The sequence below is a fragment of the Oncorhynchus kisutch genome, linkage group LG11, assembly GCF_002021735.2.
Source record: "Oncorhynchus kisutch isolate 150728-3 linkage group LG11, Okis_V2, whole genome shotgun sequence".
Lineage (NCBI taxonomy): Eukaryota > Metazoa > Chordata > Actinopteri > Salmoniformes > Salmonidae > Oncorhynchus > Oncorhynchus kisutch.
The window spans coordinates 31,918,034-31,945,391 of NC_034184.2; the positions used below are offsets into that span (position 1 = coordinate 31,918,034).

At 40.8% G+C, this 27,358-nt stretch overlaps 1 protein-coding gene across 1 annotated transcript in view; it reads right to left on the bottom strand.

Annotated features, from left to right (window-relative positions):
• The window catches only part of LOC109899761 (AT-rich interactive domain-containing protein 5B), an 83,400-nt gene that overhangs the window by 51,189 nt on the left and 4,853 nt on the right, over nt 1–27,358 (bottom strand). The window contains exons 3-4 of the mRNA XM_020495272.2: nt 22,762–22,996; nt 2,805–3,035 (exon numbers count right to left, since the gene is read on the bottom strand). Of these exons, the coding sequence (XP_020350861.1) occupies nt 2,805–3,035; nt 22,762–22,996 (466 nt within the window). The remainder of the gene's footprint in view (nt 1–2,804; nt 3,036–22,761; nt 22,997–27,358) is intronic.

Below are 27,358 nucleotides of genomic sequence, written 5' to 3' on the forward strand. Positions count from 1 at the left end.
TGAACATTAAAACAAATATGAGTGGAAACATCTCAAACAGGCAAACAATAACAACCATTTTTGCATAAATAGATATCGATTCTATTTCCTTTCCAGACATTGCAGCTAGAATAAAATACTAAATGAAGGAACGCGCCTGTAGTTTCACCTCAAACATGAGTGCCTCATCAGCTTTCAAAACACTGTTTGTTTAAGCAACGGGTATTATGTTTCTCAGAGATGGGGGCAGGGAGGGTAAGCAACAGTATTACTTTGTTGCAGGAAAAGAAGAATGACATGTCTCAAAATATTCTGAAAGCATGTTGCCAGGCAGATAATTATACCAATGTTCAGGATAACATGTTCTCTCACAGCATATTCCAACCACATAATTGCAATTCTAATATGATTGCCAAAGAGCAAAGGTCATCATACTACCTCTACCTCTCAGTGGAACTGCCTTGGAACACTAATATTACTTCAAACTTTTCTTCCTAGATTATGTTATGTAATTCATCATTTTTGTTCTATCTCACAGAAAATGTGAGAATAATATGTGATAGTCACATTGTCAATACAGTCTCCGCAGTTTGGTAGAAATTAGGTTACATGAATATGGAAATAGGAAGAAAGTTGTCTGACATCATGTCAAGTTGCCTTGCTATTACTAGGGCCTTGAGTAACCAAACCATAATAAACCCTCAAGTTTATATAAATGACAGTGTCACTTCTCTAGATAGCAGAATTGTAATTATCAGCAGTGTTCCAGTACTTCTGCAGTGAAACAAATGACATTATGTCCACACACCCTGAGGTGGCTGTTTGTCAACAGAACGTCTGTTAAAGGGGCAACCCTAGAAAAAGATTTGGCCAATGATAAAGGTCAGGATTAGCATTGGAAAAGCATAAATACGATCGTTTATGGTCACTTCTAGCTTTAACAACGGCCCATTATTCACTGCCCCTGGCACTTGACCTAATAAAAATCTGGATTAAACATGGGTGAATTTAATGTTTCCTAACATGAATAAAACACACATTAATGTGGCGGATTGAGAGAACTGGTGTTTACATAAAGGAATTTCAGTCAGAGTGTGAAAAAGGCTTGTGCCTGAATACGGTGTAACACTAACAGGTGCTGGCACTATGAGCCAGTAGTACGAGCACTGGCACTATGAGCCAGTAGTACGATCACTGGCACTATGAGCCAGTAGTACAAGCACTGGCACTATGAGCCAGTAGTATGAGCGCTGGCACTATGAGCCAGTAGTACAAGCACTGGCACTATGAGCCAGTAGTATGAGCGCTGGCACTATGAGCCAGTAGTATAAGCACTGGCACTATGAGCCAGTAGTATGAGCGCTGGCACTATGAGCCAGTAGTACGAGCGCTGGCACTATGAGCCAGTAGTACGAGCGCTGGCACTATGAGCCAGTAGTATGAGGGCTGACACTATGAGCCAGTAGTATGAGGGCTGACACTATGAGCCAGTAGTATGAGGGCTGACACTATGAGCCAGTAGTATGAGGGCTGACACTATGAGCCAGTAGTATGAGGGCTGACACTATGAGCCAGTAGTATGAGGGCTGACACTATGAGCCAGTAGTATGAGGGCTGACACTATAAGCCAGTAGTATGAGGGCTGACACTATGAGCCAGTAGTATGAGGGCTCACTATGAGCCAGTAGTATGAGGGCTGACACTATAAGCCAGTTGTATGAGGGCTGACACTATGAGCCAGTAGTATGAGGGCTCACTATGAGCCAGTAGTATGAGGGCTGACACTATGAGCCAATAGTATGAGGGCTGACACTATGAGCCAGTAGTATGAGCATTGGCACTATGAGCCAGTAGTACGAGCGCTGGCACTATGAGCCAGTAGTATGAGGGCTGACACTATGAGCCAGTAGTATGAGGGCTGACACTATGAGCCAGTAGTATGAGGGCTGACACTATGAGCCAGTAGTATGAGGGCTGACACTATGAACCAGTAGTATGAGGGCTGACACTATGAGCCAGTAGTATGAGGGCTGACACTATGAGCCAGTAGTATGAGGGCTGACACTATAAGCCAGTAGTATGAGGGCTGACACTATGAGCCAGTTGTATGAGGGCTGACACTATGAGCCAGTAGTATGAGGGCTCACTATGAGCCAGTAGTATGAGGGCTGACACTATGAGCCAGTAGTATGAGGGCTCACTATGAGCCAGTAGTATGAGGGCTGACACTATGAGCCAATAGTATGAGGGCTGACACTATGAGCCAGTAGTATGAGCATTGGCACTATGAGCCAGTAGTATGAGGGCTGACACTATGAGCCAATGGTACGAGCAGCAGCAGGATGTGAGCATGCTATTCATATAGTATTTTCCTAGGCATAAAACAGTTTCCATTCACCTCCTCGCTTCTCTTTTAAAATTAAATTACCCACACTGACAATCTCTCCAAAAATGTTGACCTGTTCCACAATTACTATGAGTTAAGCTATACAACAGTGCTCTTTGTGGAAACGCACAAAGTTAAAGAAAGACTATCTCAAGGGCCAATGATACTCAGTCCGGTGTGTTTTGAAGGGTTGGGGTCAGTTCAATTTCAATTCAGTCAATTTAAGAAGTGAATTGAATCATCTCAGGTCCATAGGGCATTTTGAAATCATGAATTTAATTTAAATTCATCCCTTGAAGTCACTTGAATCTTAGTAGAAGTGACCCCACCCTGGGTGGTGTTTAGTCGGCGCAAAATTGGAGAAAACCTTTTGAAACTGAGCAGTTACTGAGCAGAAACTGAACAGTTACTACCTGCACCCTAGCGCTTTGGGATTTACCGAACTCTTCGCAGACGCTCTCATTCTGCAGCAGGGTGGGGTGTTCGAAGGTGTCCCTGCAGTAGAGGATGCGTGTGGTGTCGTGTTGGGAGGCGATGCCGCCCAAAGCCAGCACGGTGTGGTCCGTCAGCAGGGCAGACGGCTGCTCTCTGAGCCGGGCCAGGACCGAGCGGTAACGACAGTACTGGGGGTAGCTCATCACCAGCACTTTCTTGCCGTCATCTTCCTGACCTGGAACAAAACAAATGTAGAAACAAACAGTTAGCCCTAGTTTCAAACAAATATAGTTTAAACCCACACACACGCTGATAATGACGTAAACTGATAATAGCAGAGGCAAAGGGAAAGCAAATGTCAAGGCAACAGAGATTTTCACATCTAGATTGACAGGTTTTAACAAGCAACATATAGGTAAATTCAAGCAGCAGTTTTCCCAGGATTGTTCATTTTAGGAAAACAAGCATGTAAGAAATGCCCCTTAAGGCAGTCTTGTCATTCAGAAACATTGTTGTAACCTTCTTAGAGAAAACCCTAGACAATCCATCAAAATCTACCAGCTGATATGGCTATGTATATCATGCAATATATGACAGGAAAAAACATATACTTTATGATGGGGAAATATACTTGTATTGAGCCCAAACCGTGTACTGTTAGACATGAAATAATAAAATATACCCCTTGGCCCATATAAGCATAAAAATCCACCATGTATGCATTGCAACACATCTACAGAAATGTAAGGTTGAGTTGGCAAACCTGCTAGACCAGGGCAAGGGAAAGATAAATCATAAAGAAATGGAACACTCCCTCATTCACCCTCCCTTCCCTCTCCCTATTTCTCTTGTTCTCTCTCTTTCACTGCATACAGTATAGACTGAATATCTAGCTATTAGAATTTGTTGAACAATCCCTGGGTAGCATTACTTGGCATATATCCAGCCAGAGGTGTTATGCATAATGAGGTGTTGAATGAAGGCATTCTGTAGTAGCACCTACTCAAACAATCCACAACATAACAATGGGGCTTTTTGTATGAGGTACTGTACATGTACTAGGTTTTGGGTGATACGGATAATAATTAAAATCATAATTGTCGATGATAATCATTGATATGAAATATGATCTGAATAGTCCAACAAAAATGAGTATTTCTATTGGACAGGGTCAGGTGGCACACCTCTATTTGACACCATTAATTTGCAGCCCAGCCCTACTTGGTACCATAGTCCAATAGAGCCACCCTTCACAGACAAGTTAGCCAGTTAGTTAACTACACATGACTAATACTTCAAAAGGGAGGGAATGAAAGCCCCCTCCTCAAACACACACACCACAGATGTGTGTCTGTGGTCGCATGCAATTACTGCTTGGTGGCACTTGGTTTCTATCCAAATGTCAAGGATTTTATTTGAACTAGCCAACCCTGGAACCTGGCAATCTCCTGAGGGCCCTCCCAGCATTCTCTTGATTAGATTCAACTTGCTGGGGAAGAAGCCATGGGGCATTTACTGTATAGTAGGACTAAGTACCTGTGTGTGAATGCGAGTGCGTGTGTGTGTGTGAGAGAAACTGCGTGTGCATAATGGTATACACACCTTATGTCCCTTTGTTCGTAAAGTCTGACCTTTCCAAATAAAGGACATTGTTATCTTTACATAATAATTTAAATTGGCTGGGGCCTTAGCTCTGTCACTAGAGAGTTAAAATCCAGAGAGAAAGGACATTATGTAATTGATCTCTCTCTGTTTTTACTACTTTCGACTAAAACAGCTGGTTTTTGACAAGAAGCTTTTGTGTAGGACCTAGAGGCACTTCTATGATGATTAAACTACCATGTAACAGATTTTTATTTATTTTTATGCATCGTCAAGCAATCTCAAAACTAATAAACACAACACAGTGTCTGTATCATCAGCATAAACACAATGTGACAGGATGTAATCAGAACAATTCAAGACAGGTGATTACTATTCATAACCGAGGACATATAAGAGTGTATTACACAATATGCAATTCAACTGTAACTATACAGTAGACGGATTATAGTGCCTCCATAAGAAAATCTAAGTGCAGAACTCAATTACAAGGCAACTCAAGGACAAGGTCGATGAATCTGGGATATAGGCCTACTATTTATAATACCGCTGCTTCCTGCATCACCATTACTCTGAACAACCATAGGCAATGAGCGCATTTTTGCTTTTCACTTCTCCGGTCATTGATAACAACCCTTTCAAACCTACTTGTGGGTTTCCTTCCATTGAGATTGCATGGTGAAGAGTAAAGGAAATTGTATTTTCAAACACAGACTCCAAAAAACTATTTTATGCTAGGAAAAACCCAATGCATTAACCAAATTGCTTTTGTAAACTGTATGGCTTACATTTCAAACAAGCTTACAATCATTACACCAGACAAAAGAACTGACAAGATCTTTCAAAAGACTGTGACTGAAGTTCTGTTCACTGAGGCAAAAATGCGGACATACATCATTCTCACACAATCACTCAGTCAGCTGAAATTTGCTGTTGTCAAAATTTCCACATTATCTAACCAGCCAAGGAATTTACTGAAGCTTAATGTGATAGGATTTGAGAGAGGTAATAAATCTATGAGCCAATAACGTCACTTTGATATCTGTTCTTACAGTAGGTACCCCACAGATATCAAAACAACATGTAAAGCTTTTGAAAGTAGAGGGAATAAACGAGGGAAACTGGAGAAGGAGACTATTTTGTATTCTCTCTCCATCCACTACCTTTTTGCTGTTCAGCTCTGTATTGATTTCAGAGGTTGCCTTGTTTCCATTTACCAAAGACTTCTTTCATAATGTATAACACATAACGGATTCATCCTCCTCTCTTTCCTGCAGCATATACACTTTTCATATAAAGGACGACACAGAGAGCTATATGCATGCTGGCTCTCAAGCTGTTTGTTTTTATTGAACCAAAAAAGCACAGCATCTGCCAGTAATAAATACTGGACAGAATGCAAAAAGACAATCATATTTCAGTAACGACTAGCTTGTCCTCCCTAAGGAAAAAAAAAAATCTAAACCCCTTCATATTCATGACGCATAATGTATCCACCATGATTCAATGGGCTCCAATCACCTCTGCTACATTACACTCAAGTATTGACTCGCATCTTCACAACAACCAATAATATCAGCTGCATCAAAAAATGGCCCGGTTTAGATCAGCCCTAAGAGAACTATTAGTCCCTGTTATATTCACAAGGCATGTCCGTAAAGCCTTCAAAGCGAATGGTATTCTCACAAAAGGCCACAAACACCCAGAGGAAATGTTCTATTGAAATGGTATGAAGGGCAGCAGAGGGCTGCTCTCTCTGCAAGTTGGTTCCTGTTCTTAATTATCTAACAGCACTAAAGTGCCTCTTTCTGTTCTAGATTTTTTAAGGAGTGGAGAGGGGGAGGGTGTCCTCCTGAGACAAAAATAAACATTTATATAATTTTCACCTCCATTTATTCAAGTGTGCTGCGCAAGAATTCAGGCCAGCTACATGCATACAATTACTCTACACACTGTTATTAATTTGGTTCCAGATGTTCTCACAGTTCACATAATTTTTTTTAGCAATAAACGACATTTTAAAAAACATACTCCTATTTCAAAATGGTTTAGAAAAAGAACGCAGCACTTTCCCTTTGTTGATTTATGTGATTCTATTACATTAAACATTCCTTCCCCTAAGCGGGCTCTGCTCCCTAGCAACAAGCGCTAGCACTTCTAATGTCGTTGGCATGGGGCCAGTGTAAGCTGTCTGCGTTATTGATTGCTAGATTGAAAAGTTTGCATTTAATAGGCTCTGTAATACATGATGAAATTATTCAGAGCTCCTTGTGCCAAATTGGTTCCTTTGACTATCAAAGACCATGGCTATTACAAACAAGGCAGCATCCAAATGTTCCAGAGGTTTTATGCCTGAACCAAATTATAGCTTCAACCCTGCATCACCACAACCATACTCCAAACATAAGACCCATAATTGCCTATACCAGAAAGGTATTATTGTTAGGAACAAGAAAGTTGACTTAGACAAGCAGAAACAGAGATTTTACCGAACTGACAGTCAATATCTTTTGTCCGTGGTAAACAGGCCCCAACAGCGTACCTTGGTCTTTGTTTTATTCATCCAGTGAGATTAATGGCTCTGTTTGCCTATCCCAATCCAGATATCGCAGTATAGCACTACTCCTCATTCACAAATTATTAACAGTGGCCAGGCTGTTATGTAGAAAACCTTACCCAAAGGAGATTATCAGTGTAAATGACTGAATCTAAGGATGAAAAGAAGGCCAGGGAAAATCGGAGGCATTTAATTCCACAAATTTTACAGTACCAACCAAAAGTTTGGACACACCCACTCATTCAAGGGTTTTTCTTTATTTGACTATTTTCTATATTGTAGAATAATAGTGAAGACACCAAAACTATGAAATAACACATATGGAATCATGTAGTAACCAAAAAAGTGTTAAAACAAATAAAAAAAATATTTTATATTCTTCAAAGTAGCCACCCTTTGCCTTTGACAGCTTTGCACACTCTTGGCATTTTCTCAATCAGCTTCACCTGGAATGCTTTTCCGACAGAGTTCCCACATATGCTGAGCACTTGTTGGCTGCTTTTCCTTCACTCTCCAACTCATCCCAAATCATCTCAATTGGGTTGAGGTCAGGTGATTGTGGAGGCCAGGTCATCTGATGCAGCACTCCATCAATCTCCTTCTTGATCAAATAGCCCTTACACAGCCTGGAGGTGTGTTGGGTCATTGTCCAGTTGAAAAACAAACGATAGTCCTACTAAGAGCAATCCAGATGGGATGGCATATCGCTGCAGAATTCTGTGGTAGCCATGCTGGTTAAGTGTGCCTTGAATTCTAAATAAATCACTGACAGTGTCACCAGCAAAGCACCCCCACACCATCACCCCCACACCTCCTCCTCCATGCTTCACGGTGGGAACCACACATACTCCACGGTGGGAACCACACATACTCCAAACGGGCTCCCGAGTGGTGCAGCGAACTAAGGCACTACATCTCAGTGATAGAGGCGTCACTACAGACCCTGGTTCGATCCTGGGCTGTATCACAACCAGCAGTGATTGGGAGTCCCATATAGCGGCGTACAACTGACCCAGCATTGTCCGGGTTAGGGGAGGCTTTGGCCGGGGTAGGCCGTCATTGTAAAATAAGAATTTGTTCTGAACTGACTTTCCTAATTAAATAAAGATCAAATAAAAATATAAAATAAAATATGCAGAGATCATTAGTTCACCTACTCTAAGTCTCTTCTTCTTATTGGTGTCCTTTGATGTTGAGATGTGTCTGTTACTTGAACTCTGTGAAGCATTTATTTGGCCTGCAATTTCTAAGGCTGGTAACTCTAAATGAACTTATTCTCTGCAACAGAGGTAACTCTGGGTCTTCCTTTCCTGTGGCGGTCCTCATGAAAGTCAGTTTCATCATAGCGCTTGATGGTTTTTGCGACTGCATTTGAAGAAACTTTGAACATTTTCCGGATTGACTGACCTTCATGTCTTACAGTAATGATGGATTGTCGTTTCTTTTTCCTTATTTGAGCTGTTCTTAGCATGATATAGACTTGGTCTTTTACCAAATAGGGCTATGTTCTGTAAACCACCCCTACCTTGTCACAACACAACTTATTGGCACAAATGCATTAAGAAGAAAGAAATTCCACAAATGAACTTTTAACAAAGCACGTCTGTTAACTGAAATGACTACCTCATGAAGCTGGTTGAGAGATTGCCAAGAGTGTGCAATGCTGTCATCAAGGCAAAGGGTGGCTACTTTGAAAAATCTCAAATATAAAATATATTTTGATTTGTTTAACTTCTCTAGGGTAGGGGGCAGCATTTGGAATTTTGGATGAAAAGCATGCTGAAATTAAACTGCTTTCTACTCAGGCCCAGAAGATAGGATATGCATATAATTAGTTGATTTGGATAGAAAACACTCTAAAGTTTCTAAAGTTAAATAATGTCTGTGAGTATAACAGAACTGATTTGGCAGGTGAAAACCTGAGAAAAATCCATTCAGGAAGTAGGATTTTTGTTGTTGTTGTAGTTTTCTATTCAATGCCATTACAGTATCCATTGACTTAGGACTCAAATTGCAGTTCCTATGCCTTCCACTAGATGTCACCAGTCTTTAGAAATTGTTTCAGGCTTGTATTCTGAAAAATGAGGGTGTAAGAGCAGTCTGAATGAGTGGACCCTGCAGTGACACAGAGCTTTTTCATGCGCGCGACCGAGAGTGTCTTTCTTGTTTACCTTTTATATTGACGACGTTATTGTCTGGTTGAAATATTAACGATTATTTAGGCTAAAAACAACCTGAGGATTGAATATAAACATCGTTTGACATGTTTCTATGAACTTTACGGATACCGTTTGGATATTTTGTCTGCCTGTTGTGACTACGTTTGAGCCTGTGGATTACTGAAGAAAATGTGCGAACAAAGCGGAGGTTTTCGGATATAAAGAGAGACTTTATCGAACAAAAGGAACATTTATTGAATAAATGAATGTCTTCTGAGTGCAAACATATGAAGATCATCAAAGGTAAGTGATTAATTTTATCCCTATTTCTGACTTGTGTAACTCTTCTACTGTGCTGGTTACTGTTTGTAATGATTTGTCTGCTGGGCTATATTCTCAAATAATTGTAAGGTATGCTTTCGCAGTAAAGCATTTTTTAAATCTGACACCGTGGTTGGATTCACAAGAAGTTAATCCTTAAACCTAAGTAAAATAGTTGTATCTTTTCAGAATTTTTATAATGAGTATTTCTGTATTTGAATTTGGCGCTCTGCAATCTCACTGGATGTTGGCCAGGTGGGACGCTAGCGTATCCAAACTTTTGACTGGTACTGTAAGTCCAAAGGGGTTTTCTCCCAGGTGATGATATACAATCTCTTCTGATGGGCCGGCCTTTCCATTTGTCACACGGCATTGTTCGACACAAACTCAATTGAGCAGCTGTAATCTTGGATCATAACGATCATGAATGAGTTCATGGCCTATACATTTTCAGTGCATTCTAGAATATAATTGATGAGTTTTCCTTTAAATATATTTTTCATGGGACACAGAGTTCCCATTTGGGCCAAAATTTGGAATTGGGTCAGAGGGAATTATGTCATTCCTGATTAAACTTGCTGTGTATATTTCCTCAAAGACCCCCCCCCCCCCCAATTGTAAAATCATGGCAGGTCACTGAGGTCATACAGAGTGTAAAAAAGAACATGACTTAATATTTCAGTTAAAGACAGAAAGAAAGAGGAGTAAACTACAGACTATTGAGGACATGCATGTTTCCTATTCTAAGGACTATAATGAGAGAAGAGGGGGTGGGGGCTGTCACTCAACAGAGCCCATTGTGAATTCCTGTCATTATGTAAGAAACTCTCATATTAGCAGATCTGTACAGGGAAGCTTAAAATAAACAGTAGATGGGCTAAGCCAACTGGAACTAATTAAATAATTACATCCAGTACAATGAACAATTGACATGGATGAATGTAAGAACAACTACTGGAACATTAATTTCTAATAACGGAATAATGATATTAGTGCCATATTGATGAAACAATGTTGTTTTTTTGTCCACAAAATGTAAAACCTTGAACAGTTAGATATACAAATATTCATATTGTCATGCAAAAATAATATTGTTGTGTCAAAATAAGATAAGAATAAGAAACTGTTCACTCTCCTTTTGAATTCGTTTTCACAACAATGACTGGGATAATGGTGGAGAGTAACAGGGCTAATGAATAAAACCAGGACAACACAATGGAAAAAAAGAGTCCATGAATGATTAAGTCTATCAACTAGGCCTACAGTGTATGTCTTTCTTTGTTCTACCTGTGAGAAGTATCACCCTTTTTAGAAACAACAAAACATTGCTCAAACTGTCTAAAGGTACGTTTGGTACTTCCCAAACGTAACACTTCGTATGGGTAAACTAACCGTAACATTTTAAAGGTAGACTCAGCGATATGACGCAGGTGCACAAAGTAAACAGAATAGTGGGTCAATTTCCGCAAAAACTAAGAGCGTTGAACGCAAGGCTAAACTTCTTAGCTGTTTTGGTCCTGTACCTACTACTCTCAAACAACGTGAAGGGAACCCATGCACATGCTCAGATACTGTGTGTGACTGTGTGAGAGCGGAATCTTGCATCTCGCTCATCGCAATATCTGTGGTGCTGCTTGTGGCAACGTCATTTCACTGAGTCCACCTTAAAATATCCACAATATTCAATATGATTTACAAATACTGAAACTTTTCTTAAACAATGCCAGTGGGAAGGAAATCATTGACCCTGAGTTTAACAGCACTAACAACCCCCCACTGACAAAAATAACTTTGTTCCTGTGCAGTGAATATGAATGGCAAAGCTGTTTTTGCAGTGTGGGTTTCCGCAGTGCAGTTCTGATTGAATTCCAGCGTGTAACTGTAATCTGCACAAAAAGACTGCAACTGGAGCAGCATGAAATGCATTCATAACACAGATGGACGAATATATGTTCTCATGAAATATTCAATGATATTATGGTGGGATGATGGGCTGGCAATAAAAACTAAAGGGCAAGGCATACTGACTCTACGAGCCTTGGCAACCTATATAATAAAAGCCACATTGTATATTCGCAAACAAAGTGAATGCCCTCAAGTTGAAATTAATAATGTCACTATGATGGCTTTAAGAAAAGGGTGTGTGCATGTGTGTGTTTGGTTCTGTGTACGCCTGTGTCTGTGTATCGTGTCTGTGCATGCATGTGTGCATGTTGATGTCCATTTATCCTGTCTTATTCTGCTCAACTTTAATGAAACGAATCCAATAAAGATAACTTGATTAGGGAATCTTTGAGTGGAGTAATGCTCCCTCTATGTGTCTAGCTGTTTGGGATGGCTTTCATGTTATAGGAGAGGTCACATCAATAACAGGTATGTTGTTTCAGAGCTGGTTAATGGACAGACAAAACCCTTCATTTCCTCTGTGAGATCACCCCTGGGTTTCCATTGTTTAACAGTCCACCAGAAAAGCCTCTCACCCCCTGAAGCACACAGGTGAAAAACAGCTTGAAATTACAAACATTATCTGACATTTTAAAAGAAAATGAAATGAATAAACTGGTTTTGCCATCGGAATCCAAATTTGATTACAAAGCACATGCCTGCTAGAACGTGTTTTTCTGGCCCATTCAAATTCGAGGCATGCTCAAACGCTCCCCACATCTAATAGATTTTTCCACCCCGCCACACAATTTACTGCTTACAGATTTAGAATTATTTGGCTTCCGGCCAAACTTCAGTCATAAGGGAATTAATGATATGAGCAGATCAGTGAGCAAAAAACAGCTTGTGATTCTCTCTCCAACAGGTTTGAAAATAATAAAGGACATGCCCATAAACCAAAACCCACTGCTATCAGAGTCACACAATCAATAGAACACTCCATTGAATTACTTCAAAGCTTAGGATAGTTCAAGAATTTGTTTGAGGAAATTGCATAGGGAGAGAAAATGACAAAGGGAGCGTATGGCATCTATCTGATTAATACACAGTTGAATGAAGAATATGCTTTACAACAAGACATCCTTTGATTTCAAATCCATTCCTTTGTCTATAGGATCACAATATATGTGTCATAGTCTGTTTCCTCCCACAGTATAATAGAAAAGCTACATAAACTACAATCATATGTTTATTACTTGGATATTTTAAGCTAGAGAAAGAAATCTGGTTTCTATTCTCTTATCATTCCGCTGAGCTCTCTCTGAAAGATAATGCGAAGGTTATAATCTATAGACTGTATCAATTCAAAATATTTAAACTGAAACATTTTCTGAAGATTGCCAGTGGCAGCATCTCGACAGTTATAAATAATGTATAATGCTTTATGCAGTGGATTAATTATATTTATATGGAGCACCTGTGAAACATACCATTTTCATTCAAGTAGGAATGTAAATGTTGTTAACTAGAAAGCAGCATGGTTGACTGTTCTTCCTGTAAATAATGTAATCATCGACCTCCAGCTAGGTGAGAAGAGAGGGGGGTAGAGAAAGAGTAAAAAATGTGACCTTGCACAATTCATGTCATCATGTCACAGCACAAGTCTTTCTGGGTGAAAGAGCTGCAGTTGTGAAGAATGAATCATGACCCAAATGATCCACACATGTTCTCTCTTTCTTCTCGCTCTCGCGCTCTCGCTCTCTCGCTCTCTCTCTTTCTCTCCCTCTCACTCTCTCAACCCTCATTTCCTTCCTCAACATCGGGGCTTTTCTTAATTGTTGGAACATACAGTAGATGGCTAGATGCAGATACTGATGTCACAGTAATATACTGCATGTAAAAAGCTTGACGTTAAATATATATATTAAAATAAACATCTTAAGCCATCTTAAGTCTCCTGTCCAGTCCAGTCCACTGGAATAGAACCAATTTTGACAGGCCCAAAATTGGGACAGTTCTCTTGGGGATCGATGTAAACTTTCCCTGCTAAGGCTGCATGGTGGAATTGGTCTCTTTACACCTGCAAGTCCAGATAAGTGTAATTTTGCTCTTAACCCTGATCATTTAGTATGTGGAGAGCCTTGAAAGTTAATTCTTCCTCAAGACGGCACTTGAATTATAATAGCCATCTCCACTCTCACTTCATGCTGTAAAAAGAATCACTGTGGTCGATGCGGCGCTCTAGCTAGCAGGCAAGGGCACTGTTTTTCAAATTAATTACAGTGGAGATCTCGGTTTTCCTATCCTTTGTGATCAGAGCACATAGCTTAGTTGCTATAATATATAATAATAATTATAATATAATTCACATAAGCAATAGCACTGTGATTCTGCTATTCATGACACATTTGTAGAGAGCATTATTTAAGCTTTCCATGCACTGCACTTCTCATTGACTGTCTGCCAGGAAATATTTGGATGCACTAGGATACAAAATGTTTCCCTCGAACAATAGAACAGTGTATTACTATTTAGCGCACAATTGATTTCCATGCAATCTCTGTCAGTATCCTGTTCTTTCAATGAATAAATGGCTCTGATATATACTGTAGATCATCCATGTTATGAATAGAACTGATCAAGCACGAAAGCTCTATCCAACAATAAGAAACTCAATGGCTTATAAATAATAATTTCCCCCAAAATATCTAAAATCCAAATAATGATTCAGAAGCTTTAACAAAACCTACATTGCTAGCGGCAGGACACTCGAGGAAAGCGTGCAATATCTCTTGTTGATTCATATTTCATTTCAATCATCAGCTCATCACAGCCATATAGCCATCCAAACTGCAGCTCACTGGAATAGCGTGCCTTTGTTGAATGATTCCTCTCTTATCGTTAGAGAGCCAACGGCAGGCAAGCGAGGGAACACATGCCACAGGGCTAGGGCTGCTGGTGCCCTGCCAGGGGAGTTCTGCTGACCCGGCACATTCAGCTGGCAGCCAGTGAGAGACTCCACTGGAGGGACAAGTGCATTTACACAGCCTGATGGAGTCATTAATGGCTACATCGCTCATTAGCATCACACAGACACAGACAATATTAGAAGGTGACGAGACTGACATCAGAAAAATCGATACAGCTTTTTTTGTCCCTCTGATATTTTCTGCTATTCCTATTACACAATCACCACAAATGCACATATAGAGAAGCACTGGCGCGCGCGCACACACACACGCACGCACACACACACACACACACACACACACACACACACACACACACACACACACACACACACACACACACACACACACACACACACACACACACACACACACACACACACACACACACACACACACACACACACACACACACACTATTGATTCCTCATGTAGTAGAATGACAAGGCGGCCATTATTGATTCTCCAATCCACTTTCTGCATGAAAATGTAATGATATAGAGTGTATTCAAGGGCAATGTAACACTCAAATGAAAAAACTAGCAAGCTCTCCAGCTACTGGAGGATATATGCATCATACACATCACCCAAAACAATAACAACCATCAATAGCCCATTCTGAAGGGCTTTTTCTTAATTTGCTTTGTCTATGTTGTACCTTCTTTCAGTTATTCTCTAGTCAAATGTTTTTGGTTGTGGAAAAAACAATTTTTTGCAAAACATTACAGCAGTATCTCTAGAAATCCCAAATTGATACAACTATGTATTACCTCCTCATGCCTTTTGCACACAATGTATATAGACTATTTTTTTTCTTTTTCTACTGTGTTATTGACTTATTTATTGTTTACTCCATGTGTAACTCTGTGTTGTTGTCTGTTCACACTGCTATGCTTTATCTTGGCCAGGTCGCAGTTGTAAATGAGAACTTGTTCTCAACTAGCCTACCTGGTTAAATAGAAGTGAAATAAAAAATCAATAAAAATGTGTGACAAGACCTTCTACTTGTATTGACGTCAATAGGAGATTTTTATATGAAGACAGGGAGGACTCTGTAACTACGAATTAAAAGAAAAAACGAAATAGAAAAACATGAAATTGGAGTTAGAGAATGCGGAATGTGTCATTAACATTGTATGACAATTATGCTACTTCATCTGAAGGGGTAAAAACAAAAATATACTCAAAGTCCTTCACATTTCTTCTGTTTAAATAAACCAGCAAATATGTAATATCTGCAAGGATTAGCATGACTCATCAGCCTCCTTTATATCTTGTGATTCATGTTCTGTTCAATGCAGCAGTAAAATAACACAATGAGCAGTGTTGAACCGCGAGGGCCATCTATGCCATAAGAGAAGGCCTAAGGATTTATGAAATAATTGTCCTTTTGTATTTAATCTTTTCAATAATATTTTAATGATGTTCTGATTTAAAGATGCAGTCCGGGATCTTAATTAAAACCCCTTATACTGGCCTCCCGAGTGATGCAGCGGACTATGGCACTGCATCGCAGTGCTTAAGGTGTCACTACAGACCTGGGTTTGATCCCAATTTTGGAGAAAAAAAGGGGGTAAAATACAAAATAAAATTTAAAAAATCAAACCCTTACACTCATGGAAAACGGCATATATGGATAGTTTGAAATGTTTCTAAAATAACTATAAAAAGCATATGCATGATCATGGTAGCAATTGAAAGAGAACACTTTATCAGACCAAAAAGTGAGGACACAACAGTTCAACTGACACACGACTGAATCCAAACATTACACTGTTGATTTTATGTGCGTTTGACATTTACTCTACCTTTCACAGCATTTGACATTTACTCTACCTTTCACAGCATTTGACATTTACTCTACCTTTCACAGCATTTGACATTTACTCTACCTTTCACAGCATTTGACATTTACTCTGCCTTTCACAGCATTTGACATTTACTCTACCTTTCACAGCATTTGACATTTACTCTACCTTTCACAGCATTTGACATTTACTCTACCTTTCACAGCATTTGACATTTACTCTACCTTTCACAGCATTTGACATTTACTCTACCTTTCACAGCATTTGACATTTACTCTACCTTTCACAGCATTTGACATTTACTCTACCTTTCACAGCATTTGACATTTACTCTACCTTTCACAGCATTTGACATTTACTCTACCTTTCACAGCATTTGACATTTACTCTACCTTTCACAGCATTTGTCAACAATCAAATCTGAAAATAGTCTGAATACATTCAGTAACATAATAAGAATATGGTTTGAATGAAAGGTCTAACTGATGTCTTAGTTAGACCACGCACCACTCCAAACTGGCCACGCACCACTCCAAACTGGCCACGCACCACTCCAAACTGGCCACGCACCTCTCCAAACTGGCCACGCACCTCTCCAAACTGGCCACGCACCTCTCCAAACTGGCCACGCACCTCTCCAAACTGGCCACGCACCACTCCAAACTGGCCACGCACCTCTCCAAACTGGCCACGCACCTCTCCAAACTGGCCACGCACCTCTCCAAACTGGCCACGCACCTCTCCAAACTGGCCACGCACCTCTCCAAACTGGCCACGCACCACTCCAAACTGGCCACGCACCACTCCAAACTGGCCACGCACCACTCCAAACTGGCCACGCACCACTCCAAACTGGCCACGCACCACTCCAAACTGGCCACGCACCACTCCAAACTGGCCACGCACCTCTCCAAACTGGCCACGCACCTCTCCAAACTGGCCACGCACCTCTCCAAACTGGCCACGCACCTCTCCAAACTGGCCACGCACCTCTCCAAACTGGCCACGCACCACTCCAAACTGGCCACGCACCACTCCAAACTGGCCACGCACCTCTCCAAACTGGCCACGCACCTCTCCAAACTGGCCACGCACCACTCCAAACTGGCCACGCACCACTCCAAACTGGCCACGCACCTCTCCAAACTGGCCACGCACCTCTCCAAACTGGCCACGCACCACTCCAAACTGGCCACGCACCTCTCCAAACTGGCCACGCACCTCTCCAAACTGGCCACGCACCTCTCCAAACTGGCCACGCACCACTCCAAACTGGCCACGCACCTCTCCAAACTGGCCACGCACCACTCCAAACTGGCCACGCACCTCTCCAAACTGGCCACGCACCTCTCCAAACTGGCCACGCACAACTCCAAACTGGCCACGCACAACTCCAAACTGGCCACGCACCACTCCAAACTGGCCACGCACCTCTCCAAACTGGCCACGCACAACTCCAAACTGGCCACGCACAACTCCAAACTGGCCACGCACAACTCCAAACTGGCCACGCACCTCTCCAAACTGGCCACGCACAACTCCAAACTGGCCACGCACCTCTCCAAACTGGCCACGCACCTCTCCAAACTGGCCACGCACCTCTCCAAACTGGCCACGCACCTCTCCAAACTGGCCACGCACAACTCCAAACTGGCCACGCACCTCTCCAAACTGGCCACGCACAACTCCAAACTGGCCACGCACCTCTCCAAACTGGCCACACACAACTCCAAACTGGCCACACACAACTCCAAACTGGCCACGCACCTCTCCAAACTGGCCACGCACCTCTCCAAACTGGCCACGCACCTCTCCAAACTGGCCACACACCTCTCCAAACTGGCCACACACCTCTCCAAACTGGCCACGCACCTCTCCAAACTGGCCACGCACCTCTCCAAACTCTCTCCTAACTTTTCCGTTGAGGAACTGAAGCAAGCACACTTGTAGTTTTTTGTTTGGAACACAGCCCCAAACATCATACAATTACTGTTGTTGTTTACACAATAAAAAAATATTATAAATCACATTCTGGGCAAGGTGGTCATCATTCCAAAGCTTATTCTATTGCCAACTAAATCATAAAATATGATCTTACAGTGTGAGGCATTCACAAGGCACTTCAGACAAACAAGACTAATTTGGTTGCGCATAAAATGGACATTTAAGAACGTGTTCCGCAGCAACATTTCTTCACAATACGACAAACATTGCGACCTGTACACTCTCGTTGGTTGGCCCTCGCTTCATACTCGTCGTCAAACCCACTGGCTACAGGTTATCTACAAATCTCTGCTAGGTAAAGCCCTGCCTTATCTCAGCTCACTGGTCACCATAGCAGCACCCACTCGTAGCATACGCTCCAGCAGGTATATCTCACTGGTCAACCCCAAAGCCAATTCCTCCTTTGGTCGTCTTTCCTTCCAGTTCTCTGCTGCCCATGACTGGAACGAATTGCAAAAATCTCTGAAGCTGGAGACTCACATCTCCCTCATTAGCTTTAAGCACCAGCTGTCAGAGCAGCTTTTGATCACTGCACCTGTACATAGCCCATCTGTAAACAGCCCATCTATCTATCTACCTCATCCCCATACTGGTGTTTTTATTTATTTTTATTTAGCTCCTTTGCACCCCAGTATCTCTACCTGCACATTCATCTTCTGCCGATCTACCATTCCAGTGTTTAATTGCTATATTGTAATTACTTCGCCACCATGGCCTATTTATTTCCTTAACTTACCTCATTTGCACTCACTGTATATAGACTTTTTTGTTTTATTTTGTTCTACTGTATTATTGACTGTATGTTTTGTTTATTCCATGTGTAACTCTGTGTTGTTGTATGTGTCGAATTGCTACGCTTTATCTTGGCCAGGTAGCAGTTGCAAATGAGAACTTTTTCTCAACTAGCCTACCTGGTTAAATAAAGGTAAGTAAAGGTGAAATAAATTAAAACATTTAAAAAATAATAAAAACATATGCTCCTTCTGTTCAAGACAACTCAGGATATACAGTTGAAGTCAGAAGTTTACATACACCTTAGCCAAATACATTTAAACTCAGTTTTTCACAATTCCTGACATTTAATCATAATAAAAATGCCCTGGTCAGTTAGGATCACCACTTTATTTTAAGAATGTGAAATGTCAGAATAATAGTAGAGAGAATGATTTACTTCAGCTTTTATTTATTTCATCACATTCCCAGTGGGTCAGAAGTTTACATACACTCAATTAATATTTGGTAACATTGCCTTAAAATGGTTTAACTTGGGTCAAACGTTTTGGTTAGACATCCACAAGCTTCCCACAATAAGTTGGGTGAATTTTGGCCCATTCCTCCTGACAGAGCTGGTGTAACTGAGTCAGGTTTGTAGGCCTCCTTGCTCGCACACACCTTTTCAAATCTGTCCACAAATTTTCTATAAGATTAATGGCCACTCCAATACCTTGACTTTGTTTTCCTTAAGCCATTTTGCCACAACTTTGGATGTATGCTTGGGGTCAATGTCCATTTGGAAAACCCATTTGCGACCAAGCTTTAACTTCCTGACGGATGTCTTGTGATGTTGCTTCAATATATCCACATAATTTTCCTGCCTCATGATGCCATCTATTTTGTGAAGTGCACCAGTCCCTCCTGCAGCCCACGACATGATGGTGCCACCCCCGTGCTTCACGGTTGGGATGGTATTCTTTGGCTTTCAAGCCTCCCCCTTTTTCCTCCAAACATAACGATGTTCATTATGGACAAACAATTTTTGTTTCATCAGATCAGAGGACATTTCTCCAAAAAGTCCGATCTTTGTCCCCATGTGCAGTTGCAAGCCGTATCTGGCTTTTTTATGGCGGTTTTGGAGCAGTGGCTTCTTCCTTGCTGAGCGGCCTATGATGCATATATCCTCCAGGCCTTTCAGGTTATGTCGATATAGGACTCATTTTATTGAGGATATGGATACTTTTGTACCTGTTTCATCCAGCATCTTCATAAGGTCCTTTGCTGTTGTTCTAGTATTGATTTGCACTTTTTGCACCAAAGTACAATCATCTCTAGGAGACAGAACACGTCTCCTTCCTGAGCGGTATGACGGCTGCGTGGTCCCATGGTGTTTATACTTGCGTACTATTGTTTGTATAGATGAACGTGGTACCTTTAGGCATTTGGAAATTGCTCCCAAGGATGAAACAGACTTGTTGAGGTCTACAATTTTTTTTCTGAGGTCTTGGCTGATTTATTTAGATTTTCCCATGATGTTAAACAAAGAGGCACTGAGATTGAAGGTAGGCCTTGAAATACATCCACGGGTACACCTCCAATTGACTCAAATGATGTCAATTAGCCTATCAGAAGCTTCTAAAGCCATGACATCATTTTCTGGAATTTTCCAAGCTGTTTAAAGGCACTTAGTGTATGTGAACTTCTGACCCACTGGAATTGTGATACAGTGAATTATAAGTTAAATAATCTGCCTGTAAACAATTGTTGGAAATATTACTTGTGTCATGCACAAAGTAGATGTCCTAACCGACTTGCCAAAACTGTAGATTGTTGACAAGACATTTGTGGAGTGGTTGAAAAACGAGTTTTAATGACTCCAACCTAAGTGTATGTATACTTCCGACTTCAACTGTATATAGTTGATACTGTAAATGACATGAGTTTTCAAATATGGAAATGTGAAGTGCACATGTGTTTGGCTTGCTTGTATGACATCAAAGCAGTATTTATTATAATCTTCAACGTCTCATCTTTCAGAACAAAGACTCGTCTCTATTTACAGCATTTCCATTACTCACACAACAACAAATGTGCAAAAGTAGCCAATTAGAGGGAGGAATGGGGAATATTCAAGTCGCGCGGCGCTCAAGTTTATAACAGCTGTCAACACGAATACAGCGCTGTGAAACGGAGAACCTGCGCTCTGACATGTGTAGCATGTTACTCTACAGCCATTGCGTTCCAATTCAGGCGCTTATCAATCACAAAATCTGTAATTTTTAACATGTATACTGGATGACAGAGGTATTGAGTGGAAAAGGCTACACACAACAAATTCGTAAGATATTGTACAAATTGGATTCGTAACATATCATACAAATTGCTAAAAATATATATTTGTTGTGGATGACATAGTACACAATTGGATGAGAGTGTACAAAACTTTTAAAAACTACTGGCTGAAATTAAACAATAATTTTCATATCTTCATTTTGTGTTGGAAAAGAAAAGGGTTAACACTGAACATAAAAAAATACCCAATCAGGAGTTTTTCTTCGGCAGTCTCTGGGGAGATAAATTTAGCTATCTAAGTCAGCCATTGGCTGGGACCTCAGAAGCTACACTCTTAGTAGAAAATGTGCTATCTAGAACGTAAAAGGTTTCTTCGGCTGTACTCGCAGGAGAACCCTTTGAAGAACCCTTTGCCGACAGGTGATTGCACAATAGCAAGCACGGTCTAACTAGCTCACGTTTGTTGTAGGCTAGTGTGCAGCGGCTGCGGCAGGTGTTATCGAAGAGGATGTTGTTGCTAATTTGGTAGCTTTGCCCTTTTCAAAATTAACTTTCAACAAGATGTTAAGTTTCAAATTATTGTCATCTGGTAAGTGGAGGGCTCCTGAGTGGCACAGCAGTCTAAGGCACTGCATCTCAGTGCTAGAGGCGTCACTACAGACACCCTGGTATGATTCCAGGCTGTATTACAACTGGCCGTGATTGGGAGTCCCATAGGGCGGTGCACAATTGGCCCAGCATTGTGCAGGTTTGGCCGGTGTAGACCGTCATTGTAAATAAGAATTTGTTCATAACTGACTTGCCTAGTTAAATAAAGGTTCAAGCTTGCTTGCTGTTGTTAGCTCTCTTTGAAAACAACTTGTGTGTGAAACATTGTTGTATTTAAACTATAGATTTTGTGTGCTGAACGTGAAAAAGGTGTTTACAATGGGAAGTAATAGTTGTACATATCGACTGGGAAACACTCCATGGTGCGTGCTGCATATTACAGTCACTGTCCTTTCAGCATCACAAACCTGTTTATTCTCACATCCTTTTACGTGTCACTGTTTTCTCTTTTGATGATAGTGTGACAGTGATGGCATTAGCCTACCAGTTTGGTTGTTGTTGCTGGTAGCATTGTCCATGCGGGTGCTGCCTCTGTGTGAGTGGCATCCCGAAGCATGGCTCAGCCTTAGGCCTGTTTGATTCAGTTGGGCGCATAAACTGTTACTATATTGGTACAACGTGTTGGAATATTATTTTCCCCCACTGAAGACCTAGGTCCAATAGCCACGGTTCGCCACTGCTACAATGCAGCTATCAAATACCTCAATGACATCAATGATACAAATTAAGGATGTCAGAGGTCTGAGACAATTATACAGAATGTACATGCAATTATAACTGTACAATTATGTAACATGAGCAAAAATAAATGCATAATGAAACCATTTTGAATTGGTCATACATGTATTATTGTGCATGTGTGGCTCTTACAGTGATGTGTAATCCAAACTGGTAACTATTTATACAAAGCCTATATGAGGTTTATAATTACAGTTATAATTCCATGTATAAATTATGTCAATCATAACTCTAGTGCTTGTTCAAACTACAGATCAACAGCCAAACAAAACAGCTTGAAAGACAGGAAAGCTGCTGCCCTCACCCAGTTGAGACCTCTCCCTTTGGATGTCTCTGAAGTTGAGGCCGCTGGTGAAGGTGCTCTCCCTGTATCTGTGGAGGGCCTCTCTGTGCCCGTTGGTGCCCAGCTCCCTCAGGACAGAGGGCTTCAGAGGCGCTGCCCGCAGCCCGTGGGACCATTCCGAAAACTCTGGGACTGTCCACTTCACCAGGTCCTCCAACCGAACAATCACCTTCTCTGACACAGCAATGACCTCATGCTATAAGAGAGACAAGAGAAGGAAAGGGAAAGGGGATACCTAGTCAGTTGCACAACTGAATGCATTCAACCGAAATGTGTCTTCCGCATTTAACCCAACCCTTATGAATCAGAGGTGCGAGGGCAGGGAGTGTGAGGTCAGGAGGAAAATAACTAACATGGATATGTCAACTCCTAACACCACCTTAAGACTAATATAATAGTTACTATTAGAGATGGGGTCATAACTTGCAATGGTAACTAGGGTGAACTTTTCTAAGCAACCTTTTGTTCAAATGTAATATTCTATTACAGAGAGTCTACCACCCTTGAACAAGTTGTTTGAGGCAAACTAAAATAGCTTTTCAATCTTTCCCTTTTGAGGAATTGTAATGAAAAATTTTTTACATAGAAATGTTGAAATGTGGTTTCATTTTGAGGAGTAATGGGTGCTGTTGTGCTTGTTATCGGGCCGGAGTGGTATGAGATTGTTATTAAGCTGCGGAATCTGGAGGACAGATGTGTCCATCTGGAGAAACACACTTTTTAACGCTTACCTTACATCTGTCTGTACACCTTTCCCTTGAAGCTATCTTTAAGCATTCACACACACACACACACACACACACACTCACACACACACACACACACACACACACACACACACACACACACACACACACACACACACACACACACACACACACACACACACACACACACACTCACACACACACACACACACACACACACACACACACACACACACACACACACACACTCTTTTAATTTGACCACTTTCTCACAGCAGGAACATAATCCTGCAGCAACAGGAAATTATAATTATTGTGTGGATTCTAATTTATGTAGGGGTCGATACATTATTTGTTAGGGCAAATCAAGTCTAAAATTTGAAAGCGGAAATTACAAACTTAAGAAGCCTTTTTAAACCTCAAACACACTACCAGTTTGCCTTTCCTGCAAAAGGGTGTCAAATTAAGATCCTACATCTGTACAGTGCCTTTACTACTCTTCATACAGAGTAAATTTTCACAATCCTCGTCCACTGCTAAGAAAACTGTAAATAAAACAAATCTGTAAATAAGAAAAGCTGTAATGGTTAGCTTCCTATGGCAGTGTCTTCTCAGTAAACGGAAACATAAGACATTTGCTTTTTTCACTCCTATAATGAGCTGTCAAGTGGTGGTTGGTTGGTGGTTGAAACTGTTTGCGTGCTGGCGTGATGCAAGGAAGCCTCTTTTTTTTTAGGTACACATTTCCATAACATAGACCTCCATTTTAGTAACAATCAACAGCAGATAGCTGAAATTGTTAAGCAGTGATGCCAGCAGCCAAAAATCCTCTGGAATTCTTACTGTGCTTTGAAGCAATTGCCTACGTAAAGATACTAAACTGGCAAATCATAGGGGATATATTATATTTGATACTACGTCACTCAGAAGATTTCACAATGGATTATGTATTTTGAGTGAGTGTATTCATAACATACTTTATAGTTTTCCTCACAGAAAGTATTCTCTAACATCATTACATTTTATGTGACAGGTGTGGGTGCCAGCATGGAACCAACTATCCTGTTTAGTAACTTAATTTACTTGAGTGACATGAGTTAGTTAATGAACAGACCACACATTCAAATGCAGTAAAAAATCCACAATGAGTTACCATAAAGAGTTAAGGTACTGATAGTGGAAGGAACTGGAAGATAAAACCACCAAGCTGCATATATAGGTCAGAGGTCTCATGAGGCTACCAATGGAAAGAAGTGACACTTCAAATAAAACAATTCACAAGAGGTTGCTGCTATATCATTTCATGCTCTTTATCATACGATACAATAGGTTTACAACAACCTTAGATGTTTATGGAGCAATAATATTACAATGTGATTTATTACAAAAGGTTCATGATTAATAATATAGGACATCAAGAGTGAAAGAAAGGCAATATGGTCTGTTAGAGTCACGGCAAAATAAATAGTGGAGGTACGCCGTACCGGTAAACGTGAGCCTATCAAAATGAATAAAACATGCCCAAAAAACGATAGGAAAGCGATAGGACACCTTAATTTAACATTACTGCATGTCAGCCACATGAAACATGTGCGAATTGACTGGAAACTGGGTGGTATACCCTCCAAATTGCGGTGGTTTGAGAAGAACACATTTTGTCAAGGCGGAGATGAGTGGCCGAGACCGAGACATGCATGGACAACAGTCGATGCATCAATTCAGGCCTAATGTAGGCCTAATGTTAATCGCAGAATGGCATTACAATACACATGGTGTTTTGTAACTGATGTCTCTTTCCATTCATCAAATTGCGGGTGCACTGTTGGGGTTTGGATGTTGAAATTATTTTCTGAGTGAACGAATGTGCACAGGTAGCCTACCGGAGCACCTTTCTTAAGTGATAGTTTGATAATCAGTTGAAAATATAATGACTGGTTGTGTTTATGCCACATTAAATGGTATAGGCAGCATGTCCATAAGGCTAGGGGAAGCTAAACTTTCTCTAAAGTAAATGTAAGTGCCAAAATTCTATAGCCTAATTAGCTTACTCCTGTATATACATAAATAAATAAAATTCAAAATAGGCTCCTACACCAGAAAGCATGATTTGGCCATAGAGGATAATCTGCTTACATTTTTTTTTGAATAGCCTACAGTTAGAAGGGCCCGCAATTTGGGGAGCGCGCGCTGCAGATACTAAATAGATCCTTGTTGAGTTGCGACTGTCAGTGAAAAGCAGAGAGACCCAGCCAGGCATATAACAATATTTACAAACAGAATCACATATTTTTTTTATGAAAAGCATATGGCTATTGCTGTAAAGAGATGACAATGAAAAGACTGTCTATTAGTTATCAAAATTCATAACTTAATTGAGCGAACAGTAGCCTATCTTATTGGCACCGGTGGAGAATATCGGCCATATCCCCGGTGAGTGTGCATAGTCACTGTCTTTATCATTGGGTCAGTGCCACTTTTGTTTGTTTTTGGACAATAATTTCCTCCTCCAGGATAGATGGACATCTTTGTATTTGTGTCTCCTCTTTTCATAGGCCGATTATACGGATCAGACAACATCGGTTTTTATTGATCTGTTTGTCAGTGTCCGCAGAGTAGGCTACCCTGTAATTTTTGTAGTTGGATATTTTTTGGTTAAATGCGTGCGTGCACTTGGGTGTTCCATACCTGTAAGAAACGTAATCTACTTTAACCCCTGCAGGACATACTGGATTTGATTGACCCTTTTTTTTTAAACTTTAAAACAAATCATATATGAGAGCTTATATAACATGTATAGAATGTCAACTGTGTAAGAGCAATTAACGTTCCCAGGACTACTAATAAATGATACAGTATATCAATTAGGTGATAATGAGTCATTAGCCAGTTTCAGATGTGCTTGAAGCTCCAGGTGCATTGACATGAAGCAGAGGTCACAAGGGAAGTCTATATGTAATGTTAGGAAGACTAGATCTAAAGAGCAATCTTAGCGTCAAAGCAATCTAAAGTAGAGTTGAAGGCCCTATTGACTACAAAGAAACAGTGTGCTTTTATGACTGTTAAAATTCAACAATAATCGCATGATCTGTCAAGTTGCATAAAATCCATATTATTACATATCATTCTGTAAAAGGAACACCACAGTTTTTGAACTGTAAGGGATATTCCTTAATGTCACCATTGTAGGGCAAAGTGGTACATTGGTTGGACAGGTCTTTCAGTTAAGAGTCAAGAGTCCCACAGACAGCCCCTGTCATGCTGAGAAGGTTTCAGTCTGGTGGCTCAGGGGGTCAACCCAGGAATTCCTTGGGCCAAAAGGAGATTAGTAATTGAGTAATGGGCATGGTGACATGAACAATGCTCCATGGTGCGCTCGGCTGAGGGAGTGAAATGCAATATGAGTTCATTATCTTTCCTCCTCAGCACTGACCTTGGCTACAGTGTCTCAAAACAAACTCAACTATCTAAAAAAAAGAGGCCAGGAGATGCTAGGGGGCTAATATATTCTACTGAGACTGTTTAAAAATGGAACTGGGTTAAATAGTTGTTTTATGCCTGCAATGTATATGCCTGCAAGATATTGGCGATCAGATATGCTATAAACTATAAGCAGCTACCATGTTGTTTTGTACAGTGTGTCATTTCAAAAATACTTAAAACACACAGTACTGAATACTATCTGACTTAGTTTGACTGTGGGGTGTGTAATCAAAGACTAAATCATATCAGGCTGAAGTAGTGCTATGAGCATTCACTAAAGAATGAAAATATGCTAAGTACATTCAAACATCTCATCTGTGGTTTCAGTCCTCTAAGGTTATAATGATCCACAATAGCTTGGGGCTTAGAGT